This window comes from Adiantum capillus-veneris, chromosome 1, assembly GCF_014529385.1.
Source record: "Adiantum capillus-veneris isolate H3 chromosome 1, ASM1452938v2, whole genome shotgun sequence".
Lineage (NCBI taxonomy): Eukaryota > Viridiplantae > Streptophyta > Polypodiopsida > Polypodiales > Pteridaceae > Adiantum > Adiantum capillus-veneris.
Window position 1 is genome coordinate 94,795,445 of NC_140931.1, and position 25,184 is coordinate 94,820,628.

At 43.8% G+C, this 25,184-nt stretch overlaps 1 protein-coding gene across 1 annotated transcript in view; it reads left to right on the plus strand.

Annotated features, from left to right (window-relative positions):
* LOC147465207 (phenylalanyl-tRNA synthetase, putative / phenylalanine-tRNA ligase) overlaps positions 1-22,778 on the plus strand; it is a 95,138-nt gene extending 72,360 nt beyond the window's left edge. The window contains exons 9-18 of the mRNA XM_086518858.1: positions 19,051-19,089; positions 19,177-19,253; positions 19,359-19,443; positions 19,580-19,676; positions 19,760-19,856; positions 20,837-20,908; positions 20,998-21,064; positions 21,166-21,291; positions 22,183-22,237; positions 22,332-22,778. Of these exons, the coding sequence (XP_086374984.1) occupies positions 19,051-19,089; positions 19,177-19,253; positions 19,359-19,443; positions 19,580-19,676; positions 19,760-19,856; positions 20,837-20,908; positions 20,998-21,064; positions 21,166-21,291; positions 22,183-22,237; positions 22,332-22,388 (772 nt within the window). The 3' untranslated portion in view covers positions 22,389-22,778. The remainder of the gene's footprint in view (positions 1-19,050; positions 19,090-19,176; positions 19,254-19,358; positions 19,444-19,579; positions 19,677-19,759; positions 19,857-20,836; positions 20,909-20,997; positions 21,065-21,165; positions 21,292-22,182; positions 22,238-22,331) is intronic.
* Positions 22,779-25,184: the final 2,406 nt, after the last annotated feature.

Sequence of the window (25,184 nt, forward strand, 5' to 3'; positions counted from 1 at the left end):
AACACATCCTTTCCAATCTACCCAATGCTGCATGGGCTGTGGCTAGTCTCTGCTGCCCTCCTCAATGAAAATGCGGGCCCTCTAAAAACCACTCCAAGGTAAGTGTAAGCATCTGTATACTCCACCTTCTCTTGGCCGTATGTGAAGGCGGGTGCTGACCTCCTAATCCACTGTGGGGTGGTATTAAATACCATGACCTTGGTTTTACCAAGGTTGACGGACAAACCACTTTCCTGGGCAAACCTATGCAAAGCATCCAAGTGACGTTGCATCCCCTCCGGAGAGTCGGAGATCAACACATTATCTGTTGGGTTAAAGGCCCAAATGACCCCTTTTGTGTATATTTTTAAAGGTTACTAACCTTTGGCCAAGTTCCCATTGAACTTGGCCACTAACTTAAAATGGTCCTATACTTTAATAAAGGGAATGAGAGCCCAATCTGCTCTCAACTTATTCCCTTCACAAAATCGTGTAGTCTCTCTCTCTGTTTCCTACTTCGATTTCTCACACCCCCAAGGCACAAGTCATGCACATCTCCTCGTGCTCTATCGCTTGCACACATTGTTGCGCACTCATCAAGTGGTATCAAAGTAAAATTAGGGTTTGCTTCCAAACCTGCAAACGCTGATTTTCAGCCAAGGAGGTCAACTTTCATGCGAGGTTTTGCAATTTTATCGCCAAAGGACTCCTCCTCGGACACTAGAGGGCTCCCGGCTAGTCAAATTGACCTAAAACAAGCTGAAATTAGGTCAAAATCAGCAAATTATGCAATCGATCCCCACATGTCTTTGAAAGGTGACCTCCCTGAAGAGGTTTGGTCTGGCAAGTCTGCTTCATATGATCACTTACGCATTTTTGGTTGCGAAGCTTTTGTGCATAATAAACCTGAGTTGAGAAGCAAAGTAGATGCCAAGTCCAGAAAAGGCCTTTTCATGGGATATGGTGAAGAAGGCGAAATGGGTTACAAGATTTTGTTACCTCAGCTCAAAAGGGTTGTGCGTAGCCGGGATGTTGTTTTTAATGAGGCAAGGCTGCTTCAAAACAATTGTGCCTCAAAGCATGACCATAAGAGGGTCAAATTTTAGCATGACCAGCCACTTGTTAGGCCTATTCTTGACCCTCAGGATGCACCACATATGGCTGAAAATGTAGATGATCCAGTGGTGTTTGAGCCAGATGATGTTGGGCAGCAAATTGAGGCTCCTGAAGGGCATTTGCAGCCACGAAACAATGCTGAAAATGGTGTTGAAAATGATGCACAGCAACCCATTGTTGATGATTTTATCATGCCACCTGATGTAGACCCATTACCGGATAATGTGGATCATTGGGTGAGGCGGTCTACTCGTCCAAGACGGACTGTGAGTAGATATGATCCCTCTTTGCATTACATTATGTTGACAGATGAGGGAGAGCCTCTTACGTATAAAGAGGCAAAGACATGTGAGCACAGCGACAAGTGGGAGCTTGCTATGCAGGAAGAGATTAAAGCTTTGCATGCTAATCATACTTGGGATTTGGTGGAATTGCCCAAAGGAAGGAAGGCTATTCCTAACAAATGGGTGTATAAAATCAAGACAATTGATGCAAAACCCAAGTAGAAGGCAAGGCTGGTTGCAAAGGGATATGTTCAAACCAAGGGCATAGACTTTCAGGAAGTGTTCTCTCCTATAGTGAAGATGACCACTTTGCGTGTATTGTTTGCCATAGTGGCTGCCCTTGATTTGGAATTGGACCAAATGGATGTACATACCGCTTTCTTGCATGGTGATGTGGAGGAAGAGCTTTACCTGAAGCAACCTGAGGGTTTTGTTATTCTTGGCAAGGAACATTTGGTATGTATGCTCAATAGAAGCTTGTATGGATTGAAACAATCATGTAGACAATGGTAGCATACCTGAAGCCACTAGAGTGTCAAAAAGCCACAGCTTTGTTGGAGGTTCCTGAAACTAAACCCGCGAACACATCTTCTCCAATCATCCCAAGGCTGCATAAGCTCTCATCAATATAGGCTTTGCTACTCTCCTCAATGAAAACATACCACTGTAACACTACCCCAAGATAGGTGTATGCATCTGAACTCCATCGTCTCCTGGCCATATGTAAAAGTGGGTGCTGACCTCCTGACCCACTATGGTGTGGTGTTAAACACCATGAACTTGGTTTTTCCAAGGTTTACAGACAATCCACTATCATGGACAAATGTGTACAAAACATCTGAATGACACTGCATCCCCTCCAGGGAGTCAGAAATCAACATCGTATCATCAACATATAACAATAGTGGGATCCATGTCCTTGCCAACTGTGCTCCTCTATAACTAACCCTCTCAATGTAGTCAGCAACCTCATCCACATTCATACCAAATTGTGTAGGAGATAGCGGCCAGCCCTGTTTCACCTCAACAGTGGAGTAAACCAAATCAGAACTCCCCTGTGGAGTGCATACATACCCCACTACCGACTTGTATAGAGCCATGATCCCCCAAATCAACTCTTTGGTGTTGAGTGCACAGCTATGGTGGGTGCCACCTGTTGCAAGCCATAGTGAGGTGAGGAAACAATAGAACGAGCGAGAGAGATGAACAAGAGAGGAGAGAGAGATTCGACACCGCAAGAAATAAAAAGCAACGCTATTTTGTGTATATTTCTTTTGTAAACACCTTACAATATAGCTTTTAACCATGCAAAGCTCCACTTGGACTGGACTTTCCTCTGCATGCTATAAGGGGAGTTTCCCGCGGGCTGACACCAACAAGTGAACGAGGGCTTGAACCCAATATTCCTCCCCTCAAGCCTGAACTAGACAGACCACTCATGATACCTCGAGTTTTTGGTGTACTCGTCAACCGTGAGTTTTAGGTTCTCTTACAACCAAGGATTTTGGTGTATCCATAACCTGGTGCCATGATAGTAAACCCCCCCCCCCCCCCCCCCCCCCCCCCCCCCTTAACAAATAGGGTATAGGTCAAAAAATTAGCTACCGAAAATGGAGGTTTTGGTTCACTGCCAAACCTTGGGTTTAAGGTGTACCCAGTAACCTCATGAGAAGCGGGACAAAAATGGGCGGAGAACAGACAGAAAATTGGGAGGTCTTACCACTTATGGATGGCAGTGTCTATATCCCGTACAAATTTTGACATGGCTGTGATTGATAATTAGATAGGCTAAAAACAAAGCTTTTGACAGAATATAACTGATAGTTGATAAAAATGATTGACAACTAAGAAAGTAAAAGAGGCTTTGACTGCAAATATGTGATTGTGTTGACAATTGAAAAAACTTATGACAATGAATTGGTAAAAACAACTGTGAGCTTATTCTTCAGAGAGCTGCCATATTCATATCTCCTGGCATTGATGCTACCTTTCATGCATTGATTAAGTACGTACCCATAAGGCTTGGTTGCATCGAGCTTGACCCCAAAACTGTTGTACCTAATGTCGACATCACAACCCAAATCTTGCATCTTCGTTGTTGCGACCAAAGTTCTTGTATAAGATATAATAGTTTTCAACAGGTTTCTCTTCCATTTGATATTGAGAATGGGTCTCCGATCCATATACCATACTATAAATTCACCAAACTTTTGTAGAAGCGGATGTTGCCAAGAAAAAACTTTTTGGTACACAGTTTTTGAATATGGATAAAGCACAGCTGCTCCGCTTGTTCATTTGATCTTGATGTACCACACAAGACACAAAGTTGGCTTTGAAGGTGAGAAGCACCTCTTGCATAGGGGGCGTCCAAGAGAAGAATGGGCGGATAGGCTCAAAATAAGCCTTAGGTATGAATTCTAATGCAAAGAAACACTCACAAACGGCGAGTTCTTTAGCAGACAGCACTGACGACGGCTTGCTTCAGAGCAGCGCACAGCGGACGATATGCAAGGCGCTTTAGTGTCGAAAGTCGTATCGCATCTATTGATGGCAGCTTCAACTGAATCTAGGCAGGTCCACAAAGCCTTCATCTTCTCTGCAAGCACCGGTTCCCGCGAAGCTCTTCGAGCGCAGACCTTGAGGAGGCTCTGATACCAGATGTTGGGTGCACTGCTATGGTCATGGCGAGGTGAGGAAACATCAGAACGAGCGAGAGAGATGAACAAGAGAGGAGAGAGAGATTCGACACTGCAAGAAATAAAAAGCAACGCTATATCGTGTATATTTCTTTTGTAAACACCTTACAATATATAGCTTTTAACCATGCAAAGCTCCACTTAGACTGGGCTTTTCTCTGCATGCTATAAGGGGAGTTTCCTACGGGCTGACACCAACAACTGAACGAGGGCTTGAACCCAACATTTGGGAACCCCATTCCTTGCAGTCTGTGCATCAATCTAGCTATGGGCACTGTATTGAAGGCTTCGCGGAAATCCACAAAGCAACAATAGAGCCGTCTCCCACGTGATCTACCCTCCTTAATAATGGCTTTGGAGTGTCAGAATATGATCAAGAGTAGAGAAACCTCTCTTGAAACCTGCTTGTCTTGCTGCCCATACACCCTCTCTCTGTGCCCATCTACTCAACTGTTGCTCAAGCATGGATGCGTACAAGCGTGCCAATGTGTGTCCAATCATGATGGTGCGTTAATTCCGATAGTCCATAGGGTCCCCTGACTTGAAGATAGGTACGGTAGTGGACAAACTCCAAGTATCAGGTAGGCCCCCGCACATGGCACAGTTGAACATCATTGCTAGAAGCTCTGCAAGCAGATCTTTGGCATGTATAAAATGCTATGCTACCAGGCCATCGTGATCATATTCTCTCCTTGTCTTCATCCTGTCAATGTCTTTCTTTACCATCTCGGCGGTAAAGAAAGCACATGTGTGTGGGCATGGCTTTGGTGGATCTGGAAGAGGTGGCTGCCTCGAGACTGTGTAGAGAGATGATGCATACTGACCCCATACCTTTGTAGAAGTGATAACTAGTGGGGGAGGGTGCTCATGGAAGAGTTGCCATGCCTCGCCTGAATCTTGGCTCAAAAACAATTGATCTGAATGCTCTTATAGTCGAGCTAGAAACGTCTTCTTCCGTCGTACCAAACTGCTAGAAGCAATCTGTGACTGCGTGTGAGTAATGATTCCTAGAACTACCTCCCTCTCAAGTCGGGCTCTACTCTCTTTGCACTCCTCGTCATACCAGCCATTCTGGAGTATGCTCTCAGAACGTCGTCGTTGCCCAGGCTCAGTGTGTGGGTATGCCTCTCCTGTTGCATCCTGTAGTATCTTTGTCAATATATGTGAGCTCTCTTAGAGGTCTCCCCGGATCCTCTGCACATAAGCGTCTGTAGATACCCTCTATGTAGAAAAAATCAATTTCTGAAGTAAAAGTGTATCGGGTATGCGTAGATGTCTGAGCTAGTCGAGCTCTGCTGGACTGGTATGAGACGGTAAACGTGAGGAGGGCATGATCTACTGCTACCCCAATAGGCATGGGCCCGACTGGAAAGTCGTGAATAGAGGGTATGAAACTGGTCTGAGCCAAAACATAATCCATTGTGCTAGCCCCATGTCTATGAGGAAAACAAGTGAACCCACTGGATGCTGGAAATCTCTGGAAGCCATTCAAGATGGCCAGTCCATGTGCAGTCCCTAAATCTGTCAGATATCCCCCATATCCAGTGTGCTCTTCATGTTGAGAACACCTGGGCAATCCCATATCATTGACATCCAATTCTCTCAACATTTTCTTTGAGGTATTGTAGAAAGCTATCTCTGAGACTGGCCTATCCTAGCATTAAAGTCTCCCAGAAGAATGACATCTCCATCCCTAGAGAACTCCCATTTGTTCTCATCTAATATCATGTAGGGTGACTGCCCCTTGGGCAATGCATAATGAGATGTGATGGGGGAAAAATAGCATATTGCACTGTAGAGTGGCCTCCTTGTTGCTGCTCTTGCTCCGACCCACATATATCTAGCCTGCTCATCTCTTTGAACAATATGGATGAGGAGGTTGAAACTATCCTCAAATGCGCCTACATCTAGCTTCATTGATCCATTGCAATACCATGCGGCAATTTTAAGGTTGCTCCCATAGGTCTCCCACCGTCATGCGGTGGGTTTTTCCAGCACCACTACTCTCCCTCCCTTAGAGAGAGAGAGAGAGAGAGAGAGAGAGAGAGAGAGAGAGAGAGAGAGAGAGAGGCCCCCCATCGCTGAGAATCACAGCTTGCATGGAGGACTAGTAAGGGCTCGGGAGATATTTGAGCATAGTCACGGAGCGTCCTTATCCAGTCCTCACCTTCTCGTTTTGCCAAGACATTCTAGCATAAAGGGAATTGCTATTTCATCGTAATATTTTCTTTAGATAGTGATTGTTTTTCTTTCTTGATGCTCTAATAGACTTTTGCATCTATGTATAAGCGTCTGTAGATACCATCTATGTAGACAAAATCAGTCTCTGAAGTAAAAGTGTATCGGGTATGTGTAGGTGTCTGTGTCAGTTGAGTTGTGCTGAATTGGAATGAGACGGTAAACGTGAGGAGAGCATGATCTAGTGCTACCCCAATAGGCCTGGGGACGACTGTAAAGTCTTGAATAGAGGGTATGAAACTGGGTTGACCCAAAACATAATCCACTGTGCTGGTCCCATGTCTATGAGGAAAGCAGTAAACCCACTCGACGCTGGAAATGTGTGGAGGCCACTCAAGATGGCCAACCCATGTGCAGTCCCCAATTATGTCAGATATCTCCCATATCCACCAGTGTGCTCTTCATGCTGCAAACACCTTGCCAATCCCATAGCATTAACATCCAACTCTCTCAACATTTCCTTTGAGGTATCGCAAAAGCTGTCTGAGACTGGCCCGTTCTGGCATTGAAGTCTCCCAAAAGAATAACATGTCCTAATCCAATATCATGTAGGGTGGCTCCCCTTGGGCGATGCATAATGAGATGTGCTGAGGGCAAAATAGCATATTGCAATGTAGAGTGGCCTCCTTGTCTATGCTCTCACTGTAGCCCACATATATCTGGCGTGCTCATCCCTCCGAACAATACGAATGAGGGGTTGCGGCTCCTCCTTGAGTAGGACTGCCACACCTCCTGACCCCTGTCCTCTATGGTTGATCTCACTTCTTGCCTACAAGCAGTCTCCCAATGGTATCCCGTCACGCTAGGTAATGTGCCACCAGGAGTCTGATGCGTTTCTGAGTAAAAAATAATGTCTCTTCCTTAAAGCTGTTCAATGCGCCTACATCTAGCTTCATTGATCCGTTACAATTCCATGTTACCATTTTAAGGTTGGTCCCATAGGTCTCGTTCCGTCATGCGGTGCGTTTTTCAAACACCATTACTCTCCCTCCCCTGTAGAAAGCAATTTTCCCTTTCTCCCTCACCGCCTTGATCTATGGCATCAACTCTTGCATTTGTACTACCTGTGTAGAGTGAGGTCATCACCCAAAAATATCCCAATATGCTTGAGTGTTGATCTCTTCTTCAAGAATTCCTTCCTAGCTTCCAGTGTAGAGAAATGTACAATGAGTGCTCTTTCCTTGGGCCTTCCTTTCTCATCACTTCCCTTCTTGCCAACTCTCCAACCACCTATGTGTGGGTTTAGAAATACCCATGCACTTCAAGAGCTCTTGCACTCCTACATTTCCCGTGTCTTTGAGACCTATAACACGCACATGAAGGGCTCTAGCCTCTCTCTTTTGCTCCTCCTCAATTATCATATTGATGATAGTTGATGTCGGTGTGGCTTTAGGCATTTTATCTTTTCCTTTCTTTGCTTCCTCGATCCACTTTTCAGCTTTATCAACCTTCTCTTGTGTTTTGAATAGGTGCTCAGCCCACGAAGATGTTGTTCGTGCCTTTTGCTCTTCCTCTTCTCATAGAGTTTTCACCTGCTCCTTAACGCTTTCGAGCTCCTTGACCATTGAGGGTTTATTTTCTGCCTCCTTTGCGGGGGTATTTTTGCAAGCTGCAAGGTCTCCCTTAAGTGCTTCAACCACTGCATCCTTTTCATTCATTCGTTCCTCCATTTTTTATTTCTAGGATTCAAACATAGCAAGTGCATCCTCTAATCTTTTCTGCATCACACATTCCATTACATTCACTTCTGCCCTCACAATCGTTTGCATTTCGGCCTTCAATGATGTGTACATGTTGTCATGCTTACTAAGCATCACTTTGTCCAATTCTTTTCTCATATCTGTATACATAGCTTTCTTGTAAGTTTCCGCATTTGCATACATCTCTTTTTCAATGTCACCCCTCAAGAGGCTCAGCTCCGCCTTAATCATCACATGTACCTTCTCATACATGAAGTCATCTTTTGACTCTAGACAGTTTCTCCGCTCTCATAGAACGTGGCAATAGTGTGCTCTCTCAAAACCTCCGCCTAAATGTCGCTTTCGATTTAGGCGGGGTTTCATAAATGCTGTCATCCCCGACATCGACTGCCTGGTCCATCCCCAGGCACCCGAACAATTCCTTGCGATGGGATCGCCTGGGCGTGTGAAGAGAGAGTGACGACTTGTTGTTGTGTGCGGCCTTCGACAGGGTGCAAACCCCCCCCATTGCACTGATGTAAGGATGCCTTGCCCAACTCTCTGCGCACTGCCTTGAACTATTGATCGAAACTTACGTTGGAGAGAGAGAGAGAGAGAGAGAGAGAGAGAGAGAGAGAGAGAGACCTTGAGAGAGAGAGAGATCTTATTGCGATAGAAGACTGCTCTACCTTGCCCACACGCTGCTTAGCTCATAGCGCGGACGTTGCTGCTTGACCTGCAGTCTTTGTGCACTATCTGCAACAGTTCAACATATGACACCAGCTCTGTTTCACGCAAGCAGCTAGCAACTCTCCCTTGGCGCCTCTAATGTGAATGTGCAGCTTGCAGCAGAGTACACTTGCTCTACTACACATCTGTGTGTAGCCAACAGCCCTCAGTCCACACGGTTGTTTGCTCCCTCAAACCATGTTGCCATCGTTGAGGTGTTATTGATAGCATGCAAGAAGCTGAAGTAAGAGGCGGAAAGGCAACTCGTTGTGCTGGATGACAAAGAGAGAGAGAGAGAGAGAGAGAGAGAGAGAGAGAGTCCCAAATTGCTAACGTGTCAAGCCATTGAAGAACAGAGCTGACTTGCAGATCCCAAGCGAGGGGTCTAAACCCTAGAAGCAATAGAAGAAGTTGAAGTTCTCACCAACTTACAGATCCTCGCCAGGTGGGTCTATTTTTAAAGAAGAGTTCCCACCAACTCATGGGACGCCATCGGATGGGGCCCAGGAACCTAAAGAGATTAAAATAAAGGAGAACGCGCTTACACACACATATAGAGGTGCACAAAAGATGATGACGTGGCAGCCTATACGGAATTCCTTGATTTTACGTTGGCTTGCTGAGGTGGTAGCGTGTACAAATTTCCGTGATTTACACTGGGCAGGTTTTTGCGCGAGTTGCTTTTGAGTTTCAAGCTTTTCATGTAAACTACTTTTCAAGGCCAAGGGCCTTTAAATAAGTGCACAGGGCTTAGTCTTTGGCACTCTTCTGGGTGAAGATGTAGAGCGCGAGTATCGGCATTGTACTGAGTTCAAGTAATATAAAGAAATACCGAAAGGGGCGCCAAGGTTTGGGGCCAATACTCTCTAGGGTGGAATTCCACCACTCCGTGTTGCGTGGGCTCTCTCTCTCTTTCAGTTTCAGTTGTTGTTGAAGTGCCAAAAGTCTGTTTTGTCTATTCTTTTCTATTAGCACATTGTGCCCGTCTTGTGACAATGGTATCAGAGCATCAGGCGTGTGCTTTTCTGAAAGCACACCGATCCTACAAAAGAGAAGACAAAGTAAACCGGCGCTTCCAAAGTCTATTGGAATCTTATTTGAAGTATCTTCGGGTGTTGACCCCGGACTTATTAGCCACTCCCATACTTACTTCATCGCGCATCGGGCGCGCTCCCGTCTTCAGTGCTATGTCTTACAGGGCAGAAGCTATAAAGAACCCAAGACATGGCGTTCATGGATTCAACAGAATATTTGCAGTTTCTTTTGGACGAGCTTTGCGACATTCTTTCACGGCATCCTCAACAAAATCTTCCGATGTTGCAAAGTTTTCAACAATTTTTGAATTACATGTTACCTCCTCTGATGCCCCTGGTGGTACCTCCTCCTACGGCAACAGAAAGTACGAGAGCTTCCAATCGGCAACCTTCCCAGCCATCTGTTCCGATCGGGGGAGCGTCCAGGAATATGGTGCAGCCATTTGACCTTGATCCAGTGCAACCGCCGTTGCCCCCACCTCCCCCACCATCACGGCCACCAGGCTAGAATGGTTGGAGCCCATATGGATACCCTTATTATCCGTATCCGGGATACGCTCCTAACCAACCCAAAGATTTCAAGGATGGCGTCACGACATTCAAATTTTTCACTTTTTCCGTGGTGAAAGATCGGAAGAAAGCAAAGCAGTTCCTATAGCAATTTGACAAGAACTATACAAAAGAATCCAAGGTTTCTCGAGCAGCGGGATTTCTTAAAGATAATGCTATGTAGTGGTGGAGTTCAATCGTGACAGAATCGCATGCTCCAAGGACCTCGCTGGCTTTCAAGACAATCTTTGCACGCAGTTATATGACTTCTCTCTTCGAAGTCCAGATTAGGTCAGAATGGGGCAACTTGAAAATGCTTGCCATAGAGATCATGGAGGACTATACCCTAAGGTTTCTCGACGTCTACCTTTCAACGTCCTCCTGTAAGTTCAATCCCTTGGACGACCAGTGCAAGCGCTACACCATTGGACTACCATCACCATTGTAGGAATAGTGTTTGTCCAAGCAAGTTTCAACCATGCAAGACCTTATGGACCATGCCGCGGTCGGCTACAAAAGGATGAAAGGAAATTTGGAGTTTACCACGGAAGCAACTCCGGTCATTAACCAGAACTCCCGGCAACAACAAACAAATTCTCGAGAATCTCGTGAAAACCAGACTTAGCGGCCTCGTCTGACACACCGTCAACGAGACACCTTGTTACAAGAAGGCCGATGCTTCGAATGTTTCCAAACAGGGCATATGTTCAATACATGTCCTGAGCGAGCCTCAACGTCCTCAGAGCAACCTTGTGCTCCCACGTCAGACAGATCCCCAGGGCCACCTTCGGCTAAGAGGGCTAGACCTGCTATTGGACTAGTACCCCCGATATTTATGGTATACACCTTGAGAGTTCAAATGAATTGTGCAGAGCTTATGGAAAAGTCAACTGCTTGAAAGCCTTGATGTTCTTTGACCTCGGAGCTATGGAGAACTTTATCCATCCAAATTATTGAAGCAGATGTACTTTGATTATGATGCAGAGGATAGAGAAATTGAAGCTGAACTAGCCACGGGGAAAACTCAGAAAGTGGTACCGCTCATTGGTGCTCTTCTAGTGACTATCCAAGATTATCATGGAAAAGCTGATTTCCACATTGTGAAGTTGGGCAATCGCGACGTTCTCTTGGGCATGCTCTGGCACGACAAGAATGATGTGACTTCGAGGTTCGGAACCGAACCATCACCGTGATACAGAAGGGCAAGCCAGTCATCCTCAAAGTTCGGTTGTCCGAATAAAACCTTGAATGAACTCTCTAGTTGTTTTACAGTTAGATACTTTTGAACAGTGTTTGCGAAAGTATTGTTTGAAATGGATGCTATCTGTTTTTAACCTGTTTGGTGCCGATTTGAACTGTCCGACTCTGGTTTTAATACTGGTTATCATTGATTAGTGATTTTACTCCAGGGTGGAGAAGTGAGAAATACTGTTTTGGTATTGAATTGAACCTTGGAACGACACAGACGGGATGTTTGAGGAGCCTTCCGTTTTATGCTTGAAAACCTCGGAACGACGTAGACGGGATGTTTGGGGAGCGTTTAGTTCTATGCTAGAAAACCTTTGAACGATGCAGACCGATGTCTGAGGAGCGTTTGGTTGTATGCTTGAACCTCCAAGCGACGCAGACTGCGGTCTGGGGAGCGTTTGGTTGTACAGTCCTCTGAGCTCATGGCCCGGACCTTATGCTTGAAAACCTCGGAATGACGTAGACGGGATGTTTGGGGAGCATTTAGTTCTATGCTAGAAAACCTTTGAACGATGCAGACCGATGTCTGAGGAGCGTTTGGTTGTATGCTTGAACCTCCAAGCGACGCAGATCGTGGTCTGGGGAGCGTTTGGTTGTACAGTCCTTTGAGCTCATGGCCCGAACCTTTTTTGGTTATTTGCGGGGGAGTGACGAGGTAGTCGTTGAGTAGCTTCATACCGCAAACTGTTCGTCTCGGGGGAGTGCTCAGCGGCGGCGTTCATTGTGTCTTGTAACATGCATATGTGAGCATTTGTCTTGCATTGTGATGTGCCAACCACTGAATATTCCTAATTGAATGAGATTACGTGGGTATGTAATTTTAGTGCATCAAGACACCCGCGGAAGATCAACGCGGTCTGGGTGTGATGGCTAATTTTACTATGCGAGAATATCAAGAGTTCCGATCTGGACAAAAGGAGAAGCCAACTCCTTAATCAAAAGAGCCGAAAGGAGAAGCCAACTCCTTGACAAAAAAGAGCTAACTGATTGTCCCTTGGAATTTTTTTTTTAATAGCTAACTTGAGTTGTTTTGCAGATATGCTGTAATCGTGGACGATTACTTTCTTTCAAGAAGGGGGGATGTCACAAATTACTGACGTGTCAAGCCACTGAAGAACGGAGCCGGCTTGTAGATCTTGATCGAGGGGCCTAAACCCTAGAAGCAACAGAAGAAGTTGAAGTTCTCACCAACTTACAGATCCTAGCCGAGTGGGTCTATTTTGAAAGAAGAGTTCCCACCAATTTATGAGACCCTGTCCGATGGGACCCAAGAACCTAAACAGATTAAAATAAAGCAGGACCCGCTTACACACAAAGATAGAGGTGCATAAAAGATGATGACGTGGTAGTTGTACGGTTGTCCGCGATCGGCACTAATAGTGCCACGTGGCAGCTTGTACGGAATTCCTTGATTTTATGCTGGCCTGCTGATGTGGCAACGTGTACAGATTTCCATGATTTACACACGGTAGTTTTCAGCGCCTGCTTTTGAGCCAATTGCTTTTGAGTTTCAAGCTTTTCATGTAAACTGCTTTTCAAGGTCAAGGGCCTTTAAATAAGTGCACAGGGCTCAGTCTTGGGCACTCTTCTGGGTGAAGGTGCAGAACTTGAGTACCGGCATTGTACTGAGTTCAAGTAATATAAAGAAATACCGGAAGGGGTGCCAAGGTTTGGGGCCAATACTCTCTGGGGCGAAATTCCGTCACTCCGTGTCGCGTGTGCTCTCTCTCTCTCTCTCTCTCTCTCTCTCTCTCTCTCTCTCTTTCAGTTTCATTTGTTGTTGAAGTGCTCCAATGTGCTATTGGCACTGTGGTGCCCGTCTTGAGAGAGAGAGAGAGAGAGAGAGAGAGAGAGAGAGAGAGAGAGAGAGAGAGAGAGAGAATTGAAATGAGATGAAATGTTATATTAAATGTCCAAAATGACCTATGAGACCTAACTGATACAATCTTTGTGGATCTAATACAATGTTTGGGTACAAAAATAAAATGAAGTGAAGTGTAAAACAAAATCGTAACTGCTAGATGTGAACTAAGTAGCTAGCTGGAACTGTGTATGATATGAGTAGGGGGGTGAAAGTAGTGACTCGGGGCTAATACAACACAATGTGGGTGTGCGTGTGGGAATATAATGGGTGAGAGCTGATACAAAGGCTGATACAAGATGAGCAGGGTGTAAAAATCATAGGAGATCCATCATCGGTTGCTGGCGGATCTCATCAATCTCCTCCATGGTCAATGGTTGGTGTTGTGCATGTCGGGCCGAAGTGATCCGAATTCTTTGATGCAGGATGCAGCCTCCGTCGATGCTGTGTAGTTCTCCGTAGTTGTGGGCGTCTAGATCTCCCTAGCTCGTTCACTCGATCGATCAATGTGTCTCTGGTGTGAGGAGAATGTGAGCTTTGCTGTGGTAGCTGCTCCTCTGGCTGCTCAGTGTCCACTCTAAAGAAGCTTGTGAAACAAACCCAGACATCTCTGGTCCTCATACCCCTTGACTCGAGTGAGTGGTCCAAACCCCTCTCTGAACAGGTAGTGAAAGCGGCCGCGTATCTCATAGTAAATTGGGCAGTGGCATGTGTAGTGCAACTCTATCTTAGGCTCCACGTGACATGGGGGACATGTCTTGGCCTCTGCTGGTACTCTGTTGTACCTACCAGTCTCGATCCGAAGCTGGTGTGAAGATATGCGTATCTGGCCAATAGCACATCGTATCCCATGAGATAAGTGGGTGTCCATGACTCCATGTCTCTGGGCCTCGTCACAAAACCATCCTCAGTAAGCTAGAGAAGATGCTCTCTATAGAAAGCCATCTTCGTGTCCAACTCCTGTGTTGGCTATATCCACGTCCTCCTAGTATCTTGTTGAGTTAGGTCTTGGTGGATGAGCCTGGTGATCTCGGACTGTGTAAGAGTCAGAGATGGTGCATCCAATAAGTACTGGTAGGGGGGCAATCTGTCCATGCTGAATCCATGTACGTATGTCATCTCCTCATACCAACATGTTGTGTCTCCCTGCAAAGCTAACTGTCGAGAGCACTCAAGTGCTAGGCGGGCATATCTGTCTCTTGGGAGGTCCCACAAGCGGTGTAAAAAGGAGACTGATCTGCTAAGCGCCTCAACAACTAGTGGGGGGGGCAGGCAACTCTGCTCGAATAATGTCATGTGGTGCTGAAGCCTTGTCTCTAATAAGCCGCAAGATCATAGAGACTAGAGGCTTCTCCATGTCTCCCCATCCATCAGTGCGGCCCGACCTCCCATGATGGTCCAATGAAGGCCCCCATATCTGAACTCCATAGAGCAATGCGGAAGCCACCAGAGTGTCAAAAAGCCAGAGCTTTGTCTGAGGCTCCTGAAACTGAATCTGTGAACATATACTCTCCAATCCACGCAATGCTGCATGTACTCTAGTTAGTCTAGTGTTTGCTGCCCTCCCCAATGAAAATGTTGGTCCACTAAAGACCACCCCAAGGTAGGTGTAAGCATTTGTATACTCCATTGTCTCATGTCTGTATGTGAATGTGGGTGCTGATCTCCTGGCCCACTGTGGAGTGGTATTAAACACCATAACCTTGGTTTTACCAAGGTTGACAGACAAACCACTTTCGTGAGCAAACCTATGCAAAGCATCCATGTGACGTTGCATCCCCTCCGGAGAGTTGGAGATCAACACAATATCATCATCATATAACAATAGTGGAATCCATGTCCCTGCCAACTGTGCACCTGTATCACCCTCTCTCTCAATGTAGTCTGAAACCTCATCCGCATACATACCAAATAGAGTGTGGAGAGAGAGAGAGAGAGAGAGGGGGAGAAATGAAATGTAATATTAACATCTTCAAAAGGCCAAAATGACCAATGAGACCTAAAGGTTACATGTGGTGAATCTAATACCAGGTCTGGGTACAAAAAGTACAAAGAACTGAAAAGAAAATAGTGGGTAGGTGGGTGGGGTGAAAGCTGATACAAGGGGAATACAAAGGGTGAGCTGATACAATGGAGCTCTCTGACAGTCGAGGCATCATATACATATACATCAGGATCCAAAAGGCTATAGAGATTCAATGTCCTCCAAGGTAGGCACTCTGTCGGGACGGCTCCTATGTCGTGCCACTATGGTATAGATCCTCTATCTCAGTCTGCGTCGATGTCGAGAGGCCCCCCTCATCCGGGGGCAATGGGACCGCCCCAACTCTATCGCCACAGAGAGAGAGAGAGAGAGAGAGAGAGAGAGAGAGAGAGAGAGAGAGAGAGAGAGAGAGAGAGAGAGAGAGAGAGAGAGAGAGAGAGAGAGAGAGAGAGAGAGAGGCAGCCACCTCTCTAGTATCAAAAATGTGTTGTAATTCAGAGAAAACGGGACTAAGCACATCTCAAAATTGCAAGAATAACTACTGAGTCAACCATCCTCTCCAGAACAAGATGCATCATCTAGAGCAATCACTACATCACACAGCTCTTGCAAAATGAAAGGAGCCAGGAAATTGTGACGCATAGCCTTCATAACCATTGGGTGAACATGAGACCAAATCTCCTCTTTGGCATGCATAACATCATTAGTCAACTGATCTGCAATAAACAAATGCTCAAAATAAACCGAAGCTATGTCAAGGACCTCATCAAGATGTGTGTGCAACCTGTTTGCAGATTCACACAAGGTCCTATGTCCCCTTGGGACGTTTCCTGAAATATGCAAAGAAATCCTTATTCATCCTATCCGCCTTGGATATCCATGTCGATACTGAAGCATGGTAGGAGAATTCGGATTTCTCAATCCGAATGTGACTAAGAGTCTCTCGAGTGTCAAACTCGTGCTCATCGAGAAACTCATCTCCCGGACATTCCTCAAGTTGTTGGCGTATGTATCCGAAACGATCTTGTAACTCTCGTTCCGTGTGGAATAAGTCTTGGATTCCGTGGAGGAGTTGATGGGGATTGTTAGTGGGAGGTGTAAGACAATTTACATGGCTGCCAAAGGGTAGAATTGCAGATACTCGGGTTTTCATGTTGATTGATGTGTCAATTTGAGCCAATTTATAATCTATCAACATTGGTCTTCCTTGCATTTGTTGTTGGCTAGCAGAGCCCTTGTGGTGAATCAAATACTTCTTGTGACGGCTTGGTTCACTACATCATGCATGGCTCTTCATTCTAGAGTCATGGCATGTTTGCACATACTTTTTATGGAGTGGTTCAGATGAATCTATTGACACAGGTCCACGAGTTTATTGGGACACAGTTATATTGCCTAGAGAGGAGGGAGGCTTGGGGATTATTGATCTAGAGATGTAGAGCAAGGCATTGCTTGCCAAGCTATATCGTACGCGGATTGTTTCTTGGGGCTGAGCCTTGGAAACAATCTCTTTACGATGCTTTGTCATGTGCCTCTCCTCGGTTTGAGTCTATGGAAAGTGTTGGAGCTTGGTGCTTGACCATGAGATTCATCTTTACAGATGCTCGTTTGGACGTATCTTGTTTGATTTGTCACCCTTTATGTGCTGTTTGTTGAGGATTAGGATTTGGATGAATTTGCCCCTTGCTTTGATTCCGCACTTACCTTCTTGTGTAGAGGTAGAGAGGCAGCCACTTGTTTAGAATGTATATGTGACAGATTCAGAGGGCTTTCTGCTAGGCAAGAGGAACACATTGATTGGGCTAGATGGCATTATGGTTTGGTAGTGTCTTTACGTAGTTGATCGGATGCTTCCTTGGTGCATAGGTCATTGGTGCTACCTATGGGATCCACAAAGGGGTTGCTGCCGGTATGAGAGAGATTGATAAGGCTTTTTCTGTTGACTGGCATGGTCACATTGGGAGACAGATTGTCTTGAGCAAAGAGTCGAAGAAGAAAATGGAGATGGGATTGTTGCAGCTTACATCTGATGTTGGTGTACCTAGGCCAAAACGAATAGATGAGTTCCAAGAGGTAAACTCTTTTCCTTATGCTGATATACATTTGATAACAGTTGGTATGGCAGATTAGAGGAGGTGCAGCATGTGCCTATGAGGCCTCAACAGCTGCAAAGAGGCATGTTTAGGGTGCCGCCCTTGTTCAAGAGGATTTGAGTAGGGAGATGGTGAAAGGTTTGAAGAATAAGTGCAAATGGATGGACTTGATGGCTTGCACTCTTTTTCTAAGTCCTCCCGGGCCAACCTTGAAGTCCTCGAAGTCCCGTAGTCTTCTTTCTCTTTTGTCGAGGGCCTAGTGCTGTTTGTTTTTCTAAGAGTTGTTACGTAGGCTCCTTGATGGTCTCCTTGCTGCCTTGGACTTGCTGAGCACATTGCAGGGCTGTATGGTGTAAGCGCACATTCTCGTTGCATGCAATGTCTCTCTCTTGTTGCATAACATCATTTCGTGAGCCAACTGCATGGTGTCGCCATACAGGCTAGTATGGCCATCTCCCACATAGTTCACCAATGAGGTTATATCTTTGAAAGGTGGAGTGGAGTTTGTGATGGGATGCTTAGGATACATTCTGTCGTCCATTCAAAGGTCCACAATTTTCATGCCGTGTGACCCAAAGTTCTCCTTTGAAGCTTTAGAAATGGTGTTCTGTTTTTTTTTTCCCCTTGCAAAGGTGCTTATATTCTCGTGAGAGATTTACATGCAGATGATACACATCTCTCCGATTCCTCAGAGAAGCTCTCTGTGGAGAGATTTTGTATTTTGTTCATAATTAGCTCACCAAAAGGGAGCGTTGCACTCATAAGTATAGAGCACATAGGAGGCAAATATGAGCATTGTTTGGTAATGGGCCAATTGTCAGTCTTATAGGAAAAAAAATTCGGTCTTTTCTTATATTATCGAAATTTATTCGATTATAGTGCATGCGATCGTTTTTTCCTTTGTAACTGACAACCTTGGGAAAGATACTAACACGTTAAATAATGAAATCACTAAAGAGTTGCACAGGGCCTGTAGATGCGATCAAATGAAGGATCAATTGTGTCCATGGAAGGGTTAGGATTTCTCACACTCTGACCTGTAGGCTGCAGGTCTAAGGGGGCTGTGCAGGGGGCCAAGGGCGATTGGTGTTAGGGAGTGCCGGAAATGGCTCTATGATTTGGAGGCTTGGGAACTCATGCTCATTTACAAGAACTCAGGAGACTGCAAAGCTTATGAGGGAAAAAGCAAGGAAGTAGAATATGGGACCGCTCGAATTAGAAAATATATCAAGAAAGGAGAGCATTAAGTGGATACAATTTATGAACGATTTACTTTATTTTCCATGTTGGGTTCTGTGTGGTATTCTCTCTTGGTTTTTGTGCACACTCCTGCACAGACATTGATGTACTACGTTTAGGCTGTGATAACTAGCATGGTAGGTTTGTACTGCTCAACATTTTCTCAACTTAGTTGAGACTACGCTGCCTTGATTTATCTGTTGTAATTGCTTTGCTCTTAATTTGCCTTTGTTCATAGTGCATGATTTTTGGTTTGATTCTACAAATGAGCAGCAACTAATCCAATGTTGTGGATGTGTCACCTCCTCGCTAATCCTACAGTTACGAGGAAATGCCGACAAATAATTTTGTTGAGAGCAGGTCATCTTTCTCATTCTCAACTTCAATTATATGTTTTTGCACACCAGGGACTCATAAATTGTCTTAAAGTCTCCTTTTTGTCTTCAGTTTTTGGAATTTTGACACTCTTTTTCAGCCGCAACAGCACCCAGCTCGTGATTCTCATGACACCTTTTTCTTGAAAGGTTGAGAACCCATACAATCCTCTGTGAATGAAGCACCTGCTCTTGTAACCAGACTAAGAATAACATTAATGTCCTGTGCATGATCTTGTCTATTGTGCTTTACAGTGCCTGCCACCACTCAAAGGTTACCAGAAGATTACCTTGAGCGTGTGAAAACTATGCATGAAGTCGGTGGGCATGAATCAATTGGGTATGAGATGCATGCTTATGTTATGTCTAAGAGCGAGATGTTGATGGATCATTGTTGCAAAGGAGTCAATTTTTTTTGGTGTGAGTGAGTAATGCAAGGACAGCTCTTTTGTCTAAGTTAGGATTTTGCTAGGCAGGTATGGATATGATTGGAAGCGGGATGAAGCAGAAAAAAACTTGTTACGAACACATACAACTGCTGTTTCCACAAGGATGCTCCACGCATTAGCACAGGTAGGTAAGGGTAGTGTCATAGGGGTTTCAACATGTTTTCTGTAGTATCGCCCTCTGTATAATTTTTCTTGTTTCTGTGCAAGGGGGAATTCACTCCAAAGAAATACTTCTCTATTGATCGAGTTTTTCGAAATGAGGCCGTTGATAGGACACATCTTGCAGAGTTTCATCAGATTGAAGGTAAACTATCAAGAAACTTTGTGACTTATTAAATTACTGTTATCAGTGAAAGAAAGGTAAGAGAAACTTTCAGACATCTTAAGACATTTTATTATTCAATCCAGCAGCCAGTGGGTAGGAGCCTGTTATGGGGAATGGTTTGTACGGAGGCTACGTGTTGTAGGTAAAAGTTGGAACTACTTGTTGAATGCATCAGTAATTATGAGTGGCATGAAAAGTAAAATCGTCTGCTGGCTCGACTATGTTGTGCTTTAGCTTGAACGCAAGGCTATATCCTGTCATACTTTGACTCTCAATACTCATTTCTTTAAGGCCCCTTATGTAGTGTTGTCTTCATGCTACTGGAAACGGATACCAAGTTGATGAAGAGGAGTGCATGCTACACTTGACCCTCTTCTAGTTTGACAAAACTAGCCTGAAATGGATGGATAAGAAGGCTTCCCTAGTTTTGGCTGCTGGAATGACTGGTGAGAATGAGGACATGCTGCGCTTTGTTCGTGTAATTCAACATCACGTCCTATGCATTTGCGTGGATTCTTGGGTTAGAAAAAACTTGTCGTTGTATACTCTATACTTATTTATAAAATGCACAGCTACTGCAGGTGTTTTCTACAACGAAGCATGAGGATAATGTTGTATGGATTTTTTTTGCTCCTTAAGTTAATTGTATCTCATCCTTCTTCTCTTGCTCTTACTTTCCTTGGGGAGGTATGATTTGTCAAACCAGCAGACATGGCATCATGCCAATGCGAAGGCATGCAACAGGTGTAGTTCATTGTATATGACAAAGCATGCTAGGTGCTGATGATGCCCTTAAGTCCTCAGAGTCACAAGGTCACAAGGAGTGGAAGTTAGTCCCTTGGTTTTTGGACTTTTTCTTGCAGATTTTCTGCCACAATGGATGATGGTGGCAGTGAGGAAGAATCGTTTAATTACTGAGCAGTGTGGACTTTTGATTTGATGATAATTGCTGGTTACAGGCTTGATTTGTGATAGAGGCTTGACACTGGGTGATCTTATGGGTGTGCTCAACGAGTTTTTCCAACGGCTAGGTATTCTGTTTCAATACATAAAACTTTGTCAAAGGCTTGTTTTTTATTTTTCTTTTTGCATTATGTGTGTGTCACATTTATGGCCACAGGTATGAAGAAGCTACGGTTTAAACCTGCCTATAACCCTTACACAGAACCGAGTATGGAAATTTTCAGGTGTTTCCTTTTTCGTTTCCTTCAGCTATTGCATTCGCCAAGTGTGAACTTGTGAAGTAGATACCTTGAGAGCCAACGTTTCTTGATTCTTGTAAATTTAGCTACTTTGACATGTTCAACAAATGGGTCGAAGTTGGCAACTCGGGCATGATACGGCCAGAGGTACTTTTGCCAATGGGCTTGCCAAAGGATGTGTCGGTCATTGCTTGGGGATTATCTTTGGAAAGGTACCTCTATTTGCAGTTTTAATGTTCCTAAACACACATCTTGTAAATGCTATGTCATGTTTGTTCAAGCTTGATCAACCCAGTGCTCTTCACCTGCACTTGGACTTGGTCTCTTAGCTTTTGATGTTTGTACAGCTTCCATCTTGATTTTATGGTCATTGTTTTGCTTGAAAGGCAATACCACCTTACCAGTGGAATACAAAGGTCTTAATTTTTGGCAATATTGGATACAATGGCAAGGGTGAGCATAGCACAAAAACCACATTGGCAATCTTGGATACAATGGCAAGGGTGAGCATAGCAAGAAAAACCACATGGGAAAAATGGGCTTCGATGATTGTACAGCTTTCATCTTGATCTTATGGTCATTGTTTTCCTTGAAAGGCAATACCACCTTGCTAGTGGAATACAAAGGTCATAAACTTTTGGATACAATGGCAGGGGTGAGCATAGCAACAAAAACCACATGGGCAAAATGGGGGAGACTGGCTCTCAGAAAAACGAGAATGGTCCACTAACTGCCATACGGAAGGTTTGAAAAACATATGGGACTGCTAGAAAATGTCCAAGTTATTAGTTGTGGGGTGCAATATATGCATACCTCTGCCATAGTGGCAGAGAACCCAATCACCATTTCATATTTTTGTTTAAAAGACTCTTTGTGATTACCTTCTGAACTGTAGCCGCTGCCATTAATAATGTCAATTGATACCAAAATGTGATGCTCAGAGTTTCGTGTATACTTTATTTGCTGGGCTATGTTTTCTTAGTTTTTAGTTCCATTTTCAAATGAAATTTTCTATCTTCCGCACAAATTAGGTCTACCAATTAGAAAAACACATGTTTTGTGATTGATTTGCCTATAAAAAATGGTTTTTCTGCTTGCATCAGGCCAACAATGATTTTGTATGGGATAGATAACATCCGGGATCTTTTTGGTCATAAGGTAAGCTTGCCTTAAAACCCAAGTAGATGCTCTCCTTGTTTGCAGCCTTATATACGGGATGGTCGATCTTAACACGTTGTTCATACGTTGACAGGTGGATTTGAAAATGATTGAAGCCAATCCTATTTGCCGTTTGGGACGACAGGTGTAAAACAGAGACTGTTGCCCAATTATTTTTCCAGCCTCTTGTAGAGGAGGACAAAGGGAGAGCCTGAGTTGGCTCTCTCAGCATCACAATTATAGAAGCATGCAAGCGATGTTTGATTTTAGCTCATTTGATTCCGTGAGCTGAGATTTATCCAACAGTTTTGTTCAGCCTTAGCTCATTTTTTGTTTAAGGGGGAAGGTAATGAAGAGTTTTTCAAGGCACAATGGCCGCAAGCGAAAAGCAGGACACTTGCCCCCTTTGAGAGTTATATATTTGTAGGGGAATTTTGAGATTGAAAAAGCTAATATTCCAAACGATTCTTGTTTCTTTTATTGTGTCCCTTGGCATAGAAGAGATCAAGGTACCTCATAATGAGAAGAATTTGTTGATTCACTTGCATGTTTCAAATGCAGAAGGCAAATTGTTTACAAGGACATGTTAAAGAAGAGTGGTCACATAGTGACACACATAAAAACCAATCAAATAGTAATTTTCCTCTGAGCAAAAGCTTTTTAAGAACTCAATATAAGGTAGGATGTTCTATCTGGCATTGCATGGAATGGTAGATGGCACTCATGTATACAGAAGTACAAGGCCCTTATAAAGTCACTTCTAAAAATGGGAAGCCAAAGGCTTTACAACAACCTCCATGTGCTTCACGAATGTCTGTGCCTGAATCGTATCATTAGATGACTTGAGTTCATCTTTCCATTTGAAAACCTCACCTTGACATAAAGACAATGCACCTATGTGCTTCATGCAAGCATGTAACACTACATTTTCATGTGCTTTGGCTATCAATCTGAATAGTGGCAACAACCTGTGGTTCAACACCTTATACTCAGCCTCATGGTGAAAAATGGCCATATTGGGTAACTTCTTGCCCAACTGAGATATGCATGGGCTGCCAGGTATGAAGCAAACCCTACTAAAGGACAATTGCACTTCATAACAACTGGTCTGGTCAAAATCCCACAAACCATGTAAATCTATCGGCAATGATCTTACCTTGTAATAAACCAATTCAAGGTACCTTTAGGTAGTGAAAAATCTCCTTAACTGCTTGAAGCTGTCCTAGTCACTTGTGAAACTGCAAAGAGGGGAAAAGCCTTGTTAAATAAGATATCCCATAGTCTAATGATAGAAGAGTCAGAAAATGGATCCGCAACATCCCTAAGACTAAATCACACGTATTTTCATTGGTGTAGCCACATGTTTACAATTTGAAAAACCCAAATTTTCATAGAAATGTTAGATTATACTTTGCACGACAAAGCATTAAATCCATTGCACAACATAAATTGTATGCCTAAACAGCGATGCGCATCGCTGGCCCAAATGTGACATTTCAAAAATTGAAAAACTATCAATAAGATAAGCTACATTGGTCTTGCTAGGTTGTATGATCAATATGTCCTCACTTATACAAGTATAGTCGAAAGGCCATCACCCTTTCATTTAATGTAAAGAGAAGGTCACTATACTATCATTAGGAAAAAAGCTATTTTTTGTTTTCATACGTTCTTGTGAACTTGGAAGGACACTTTCTCAGTTGTGGGCAGGTAATTGGTCAGGCTAAAATCTAATATAATAGTGAATTGAGTGAAAGATAAATTCAAATAGGAAGGAACAAATTGAAATTGAGATAGCTAAGAAGCAATAAATGTGTTAAAGTATGAACGGATACCAAGAAAGGCTCGATGCATAGATGTACTGAAAGTGGCATATAAACATTGGAATTTAGCTTTAAAAAGATTGACACAAGCAACAAATACAAGTGTACAAGCACCTAAAAATAGTAGTTGCAAAGCATCCATACTGTAAGAGCACTTGCAAAGTAATATGTCGACCATGCATTTGCGGTCGTGTAGAAATAGAAGAATATCAATGTTGCCACTCCAAAAACACTTCTTGGAGCAACATGTGCAATAGCTTCTTCTTTTGACAACAACAAGAGGTTTGAAAAGGTAGGTGAGAGAGGCAAGAAAAAAGAAGTTATGTAAGTACAAACACAACCAAAAGATTATTATTGATTCCAAGTACATATAGAGCATTGACAAATGCATAGCAATAGCCACTTACAATGATAACCCCATTATTTCAAACTTCCTTAATTGGATAAGAGGAATTGGTGACACTTGAAAAAATCCCGTTAGGGACAATCTCAAGAAAGTCAAACAAATCACGACGAGATGTAATGTGCTTGGTTGCGGCATTCTCAAAGTGCCACACTTTATCTATAAATTCTACAATATATGCATCATGCATAGATCAATAATATTTACAAGAGAGGTGAACACATCACGATGAGACGTAATATGTTGGTTTCAACATTCTCAAAGTGCCCCACTTGATCCATAAATTCTATAATATCTACATCATGAATAGATCCTTCACACCATTTTCCAATTGCACATTTGAATAAGCATTATAAATGGCTATATTTTTCTCTTTTTTACAGGTCTCTTTAGCCTCAAGCTTAGGATAGTGCTTCATGAGATGATCATTTGTCTTACAGTAATGGCGTTTCTCTTGTAAGTCAGGTTTTTGAATGATAAATGTAGTGTGCACAATACTATTGTGGCATCTGGCGCTTTGTTTTGTGGGCTAAAAAAGCTCAATTCTTCATTTAAGGCTATTTCATATGCAAAAATTTGGCACACATGTTTTGGCCATCAAAGTTCTTTCAATTTGCTGCGTTTGGAAAGTCTGATATGGTTGCTTTGTTGCCCCTTGTTAAGGTACAATCGAAACATGTACGTGTTATTTTGGATCAAATTCAGTGTTCTAAGTTTCCTA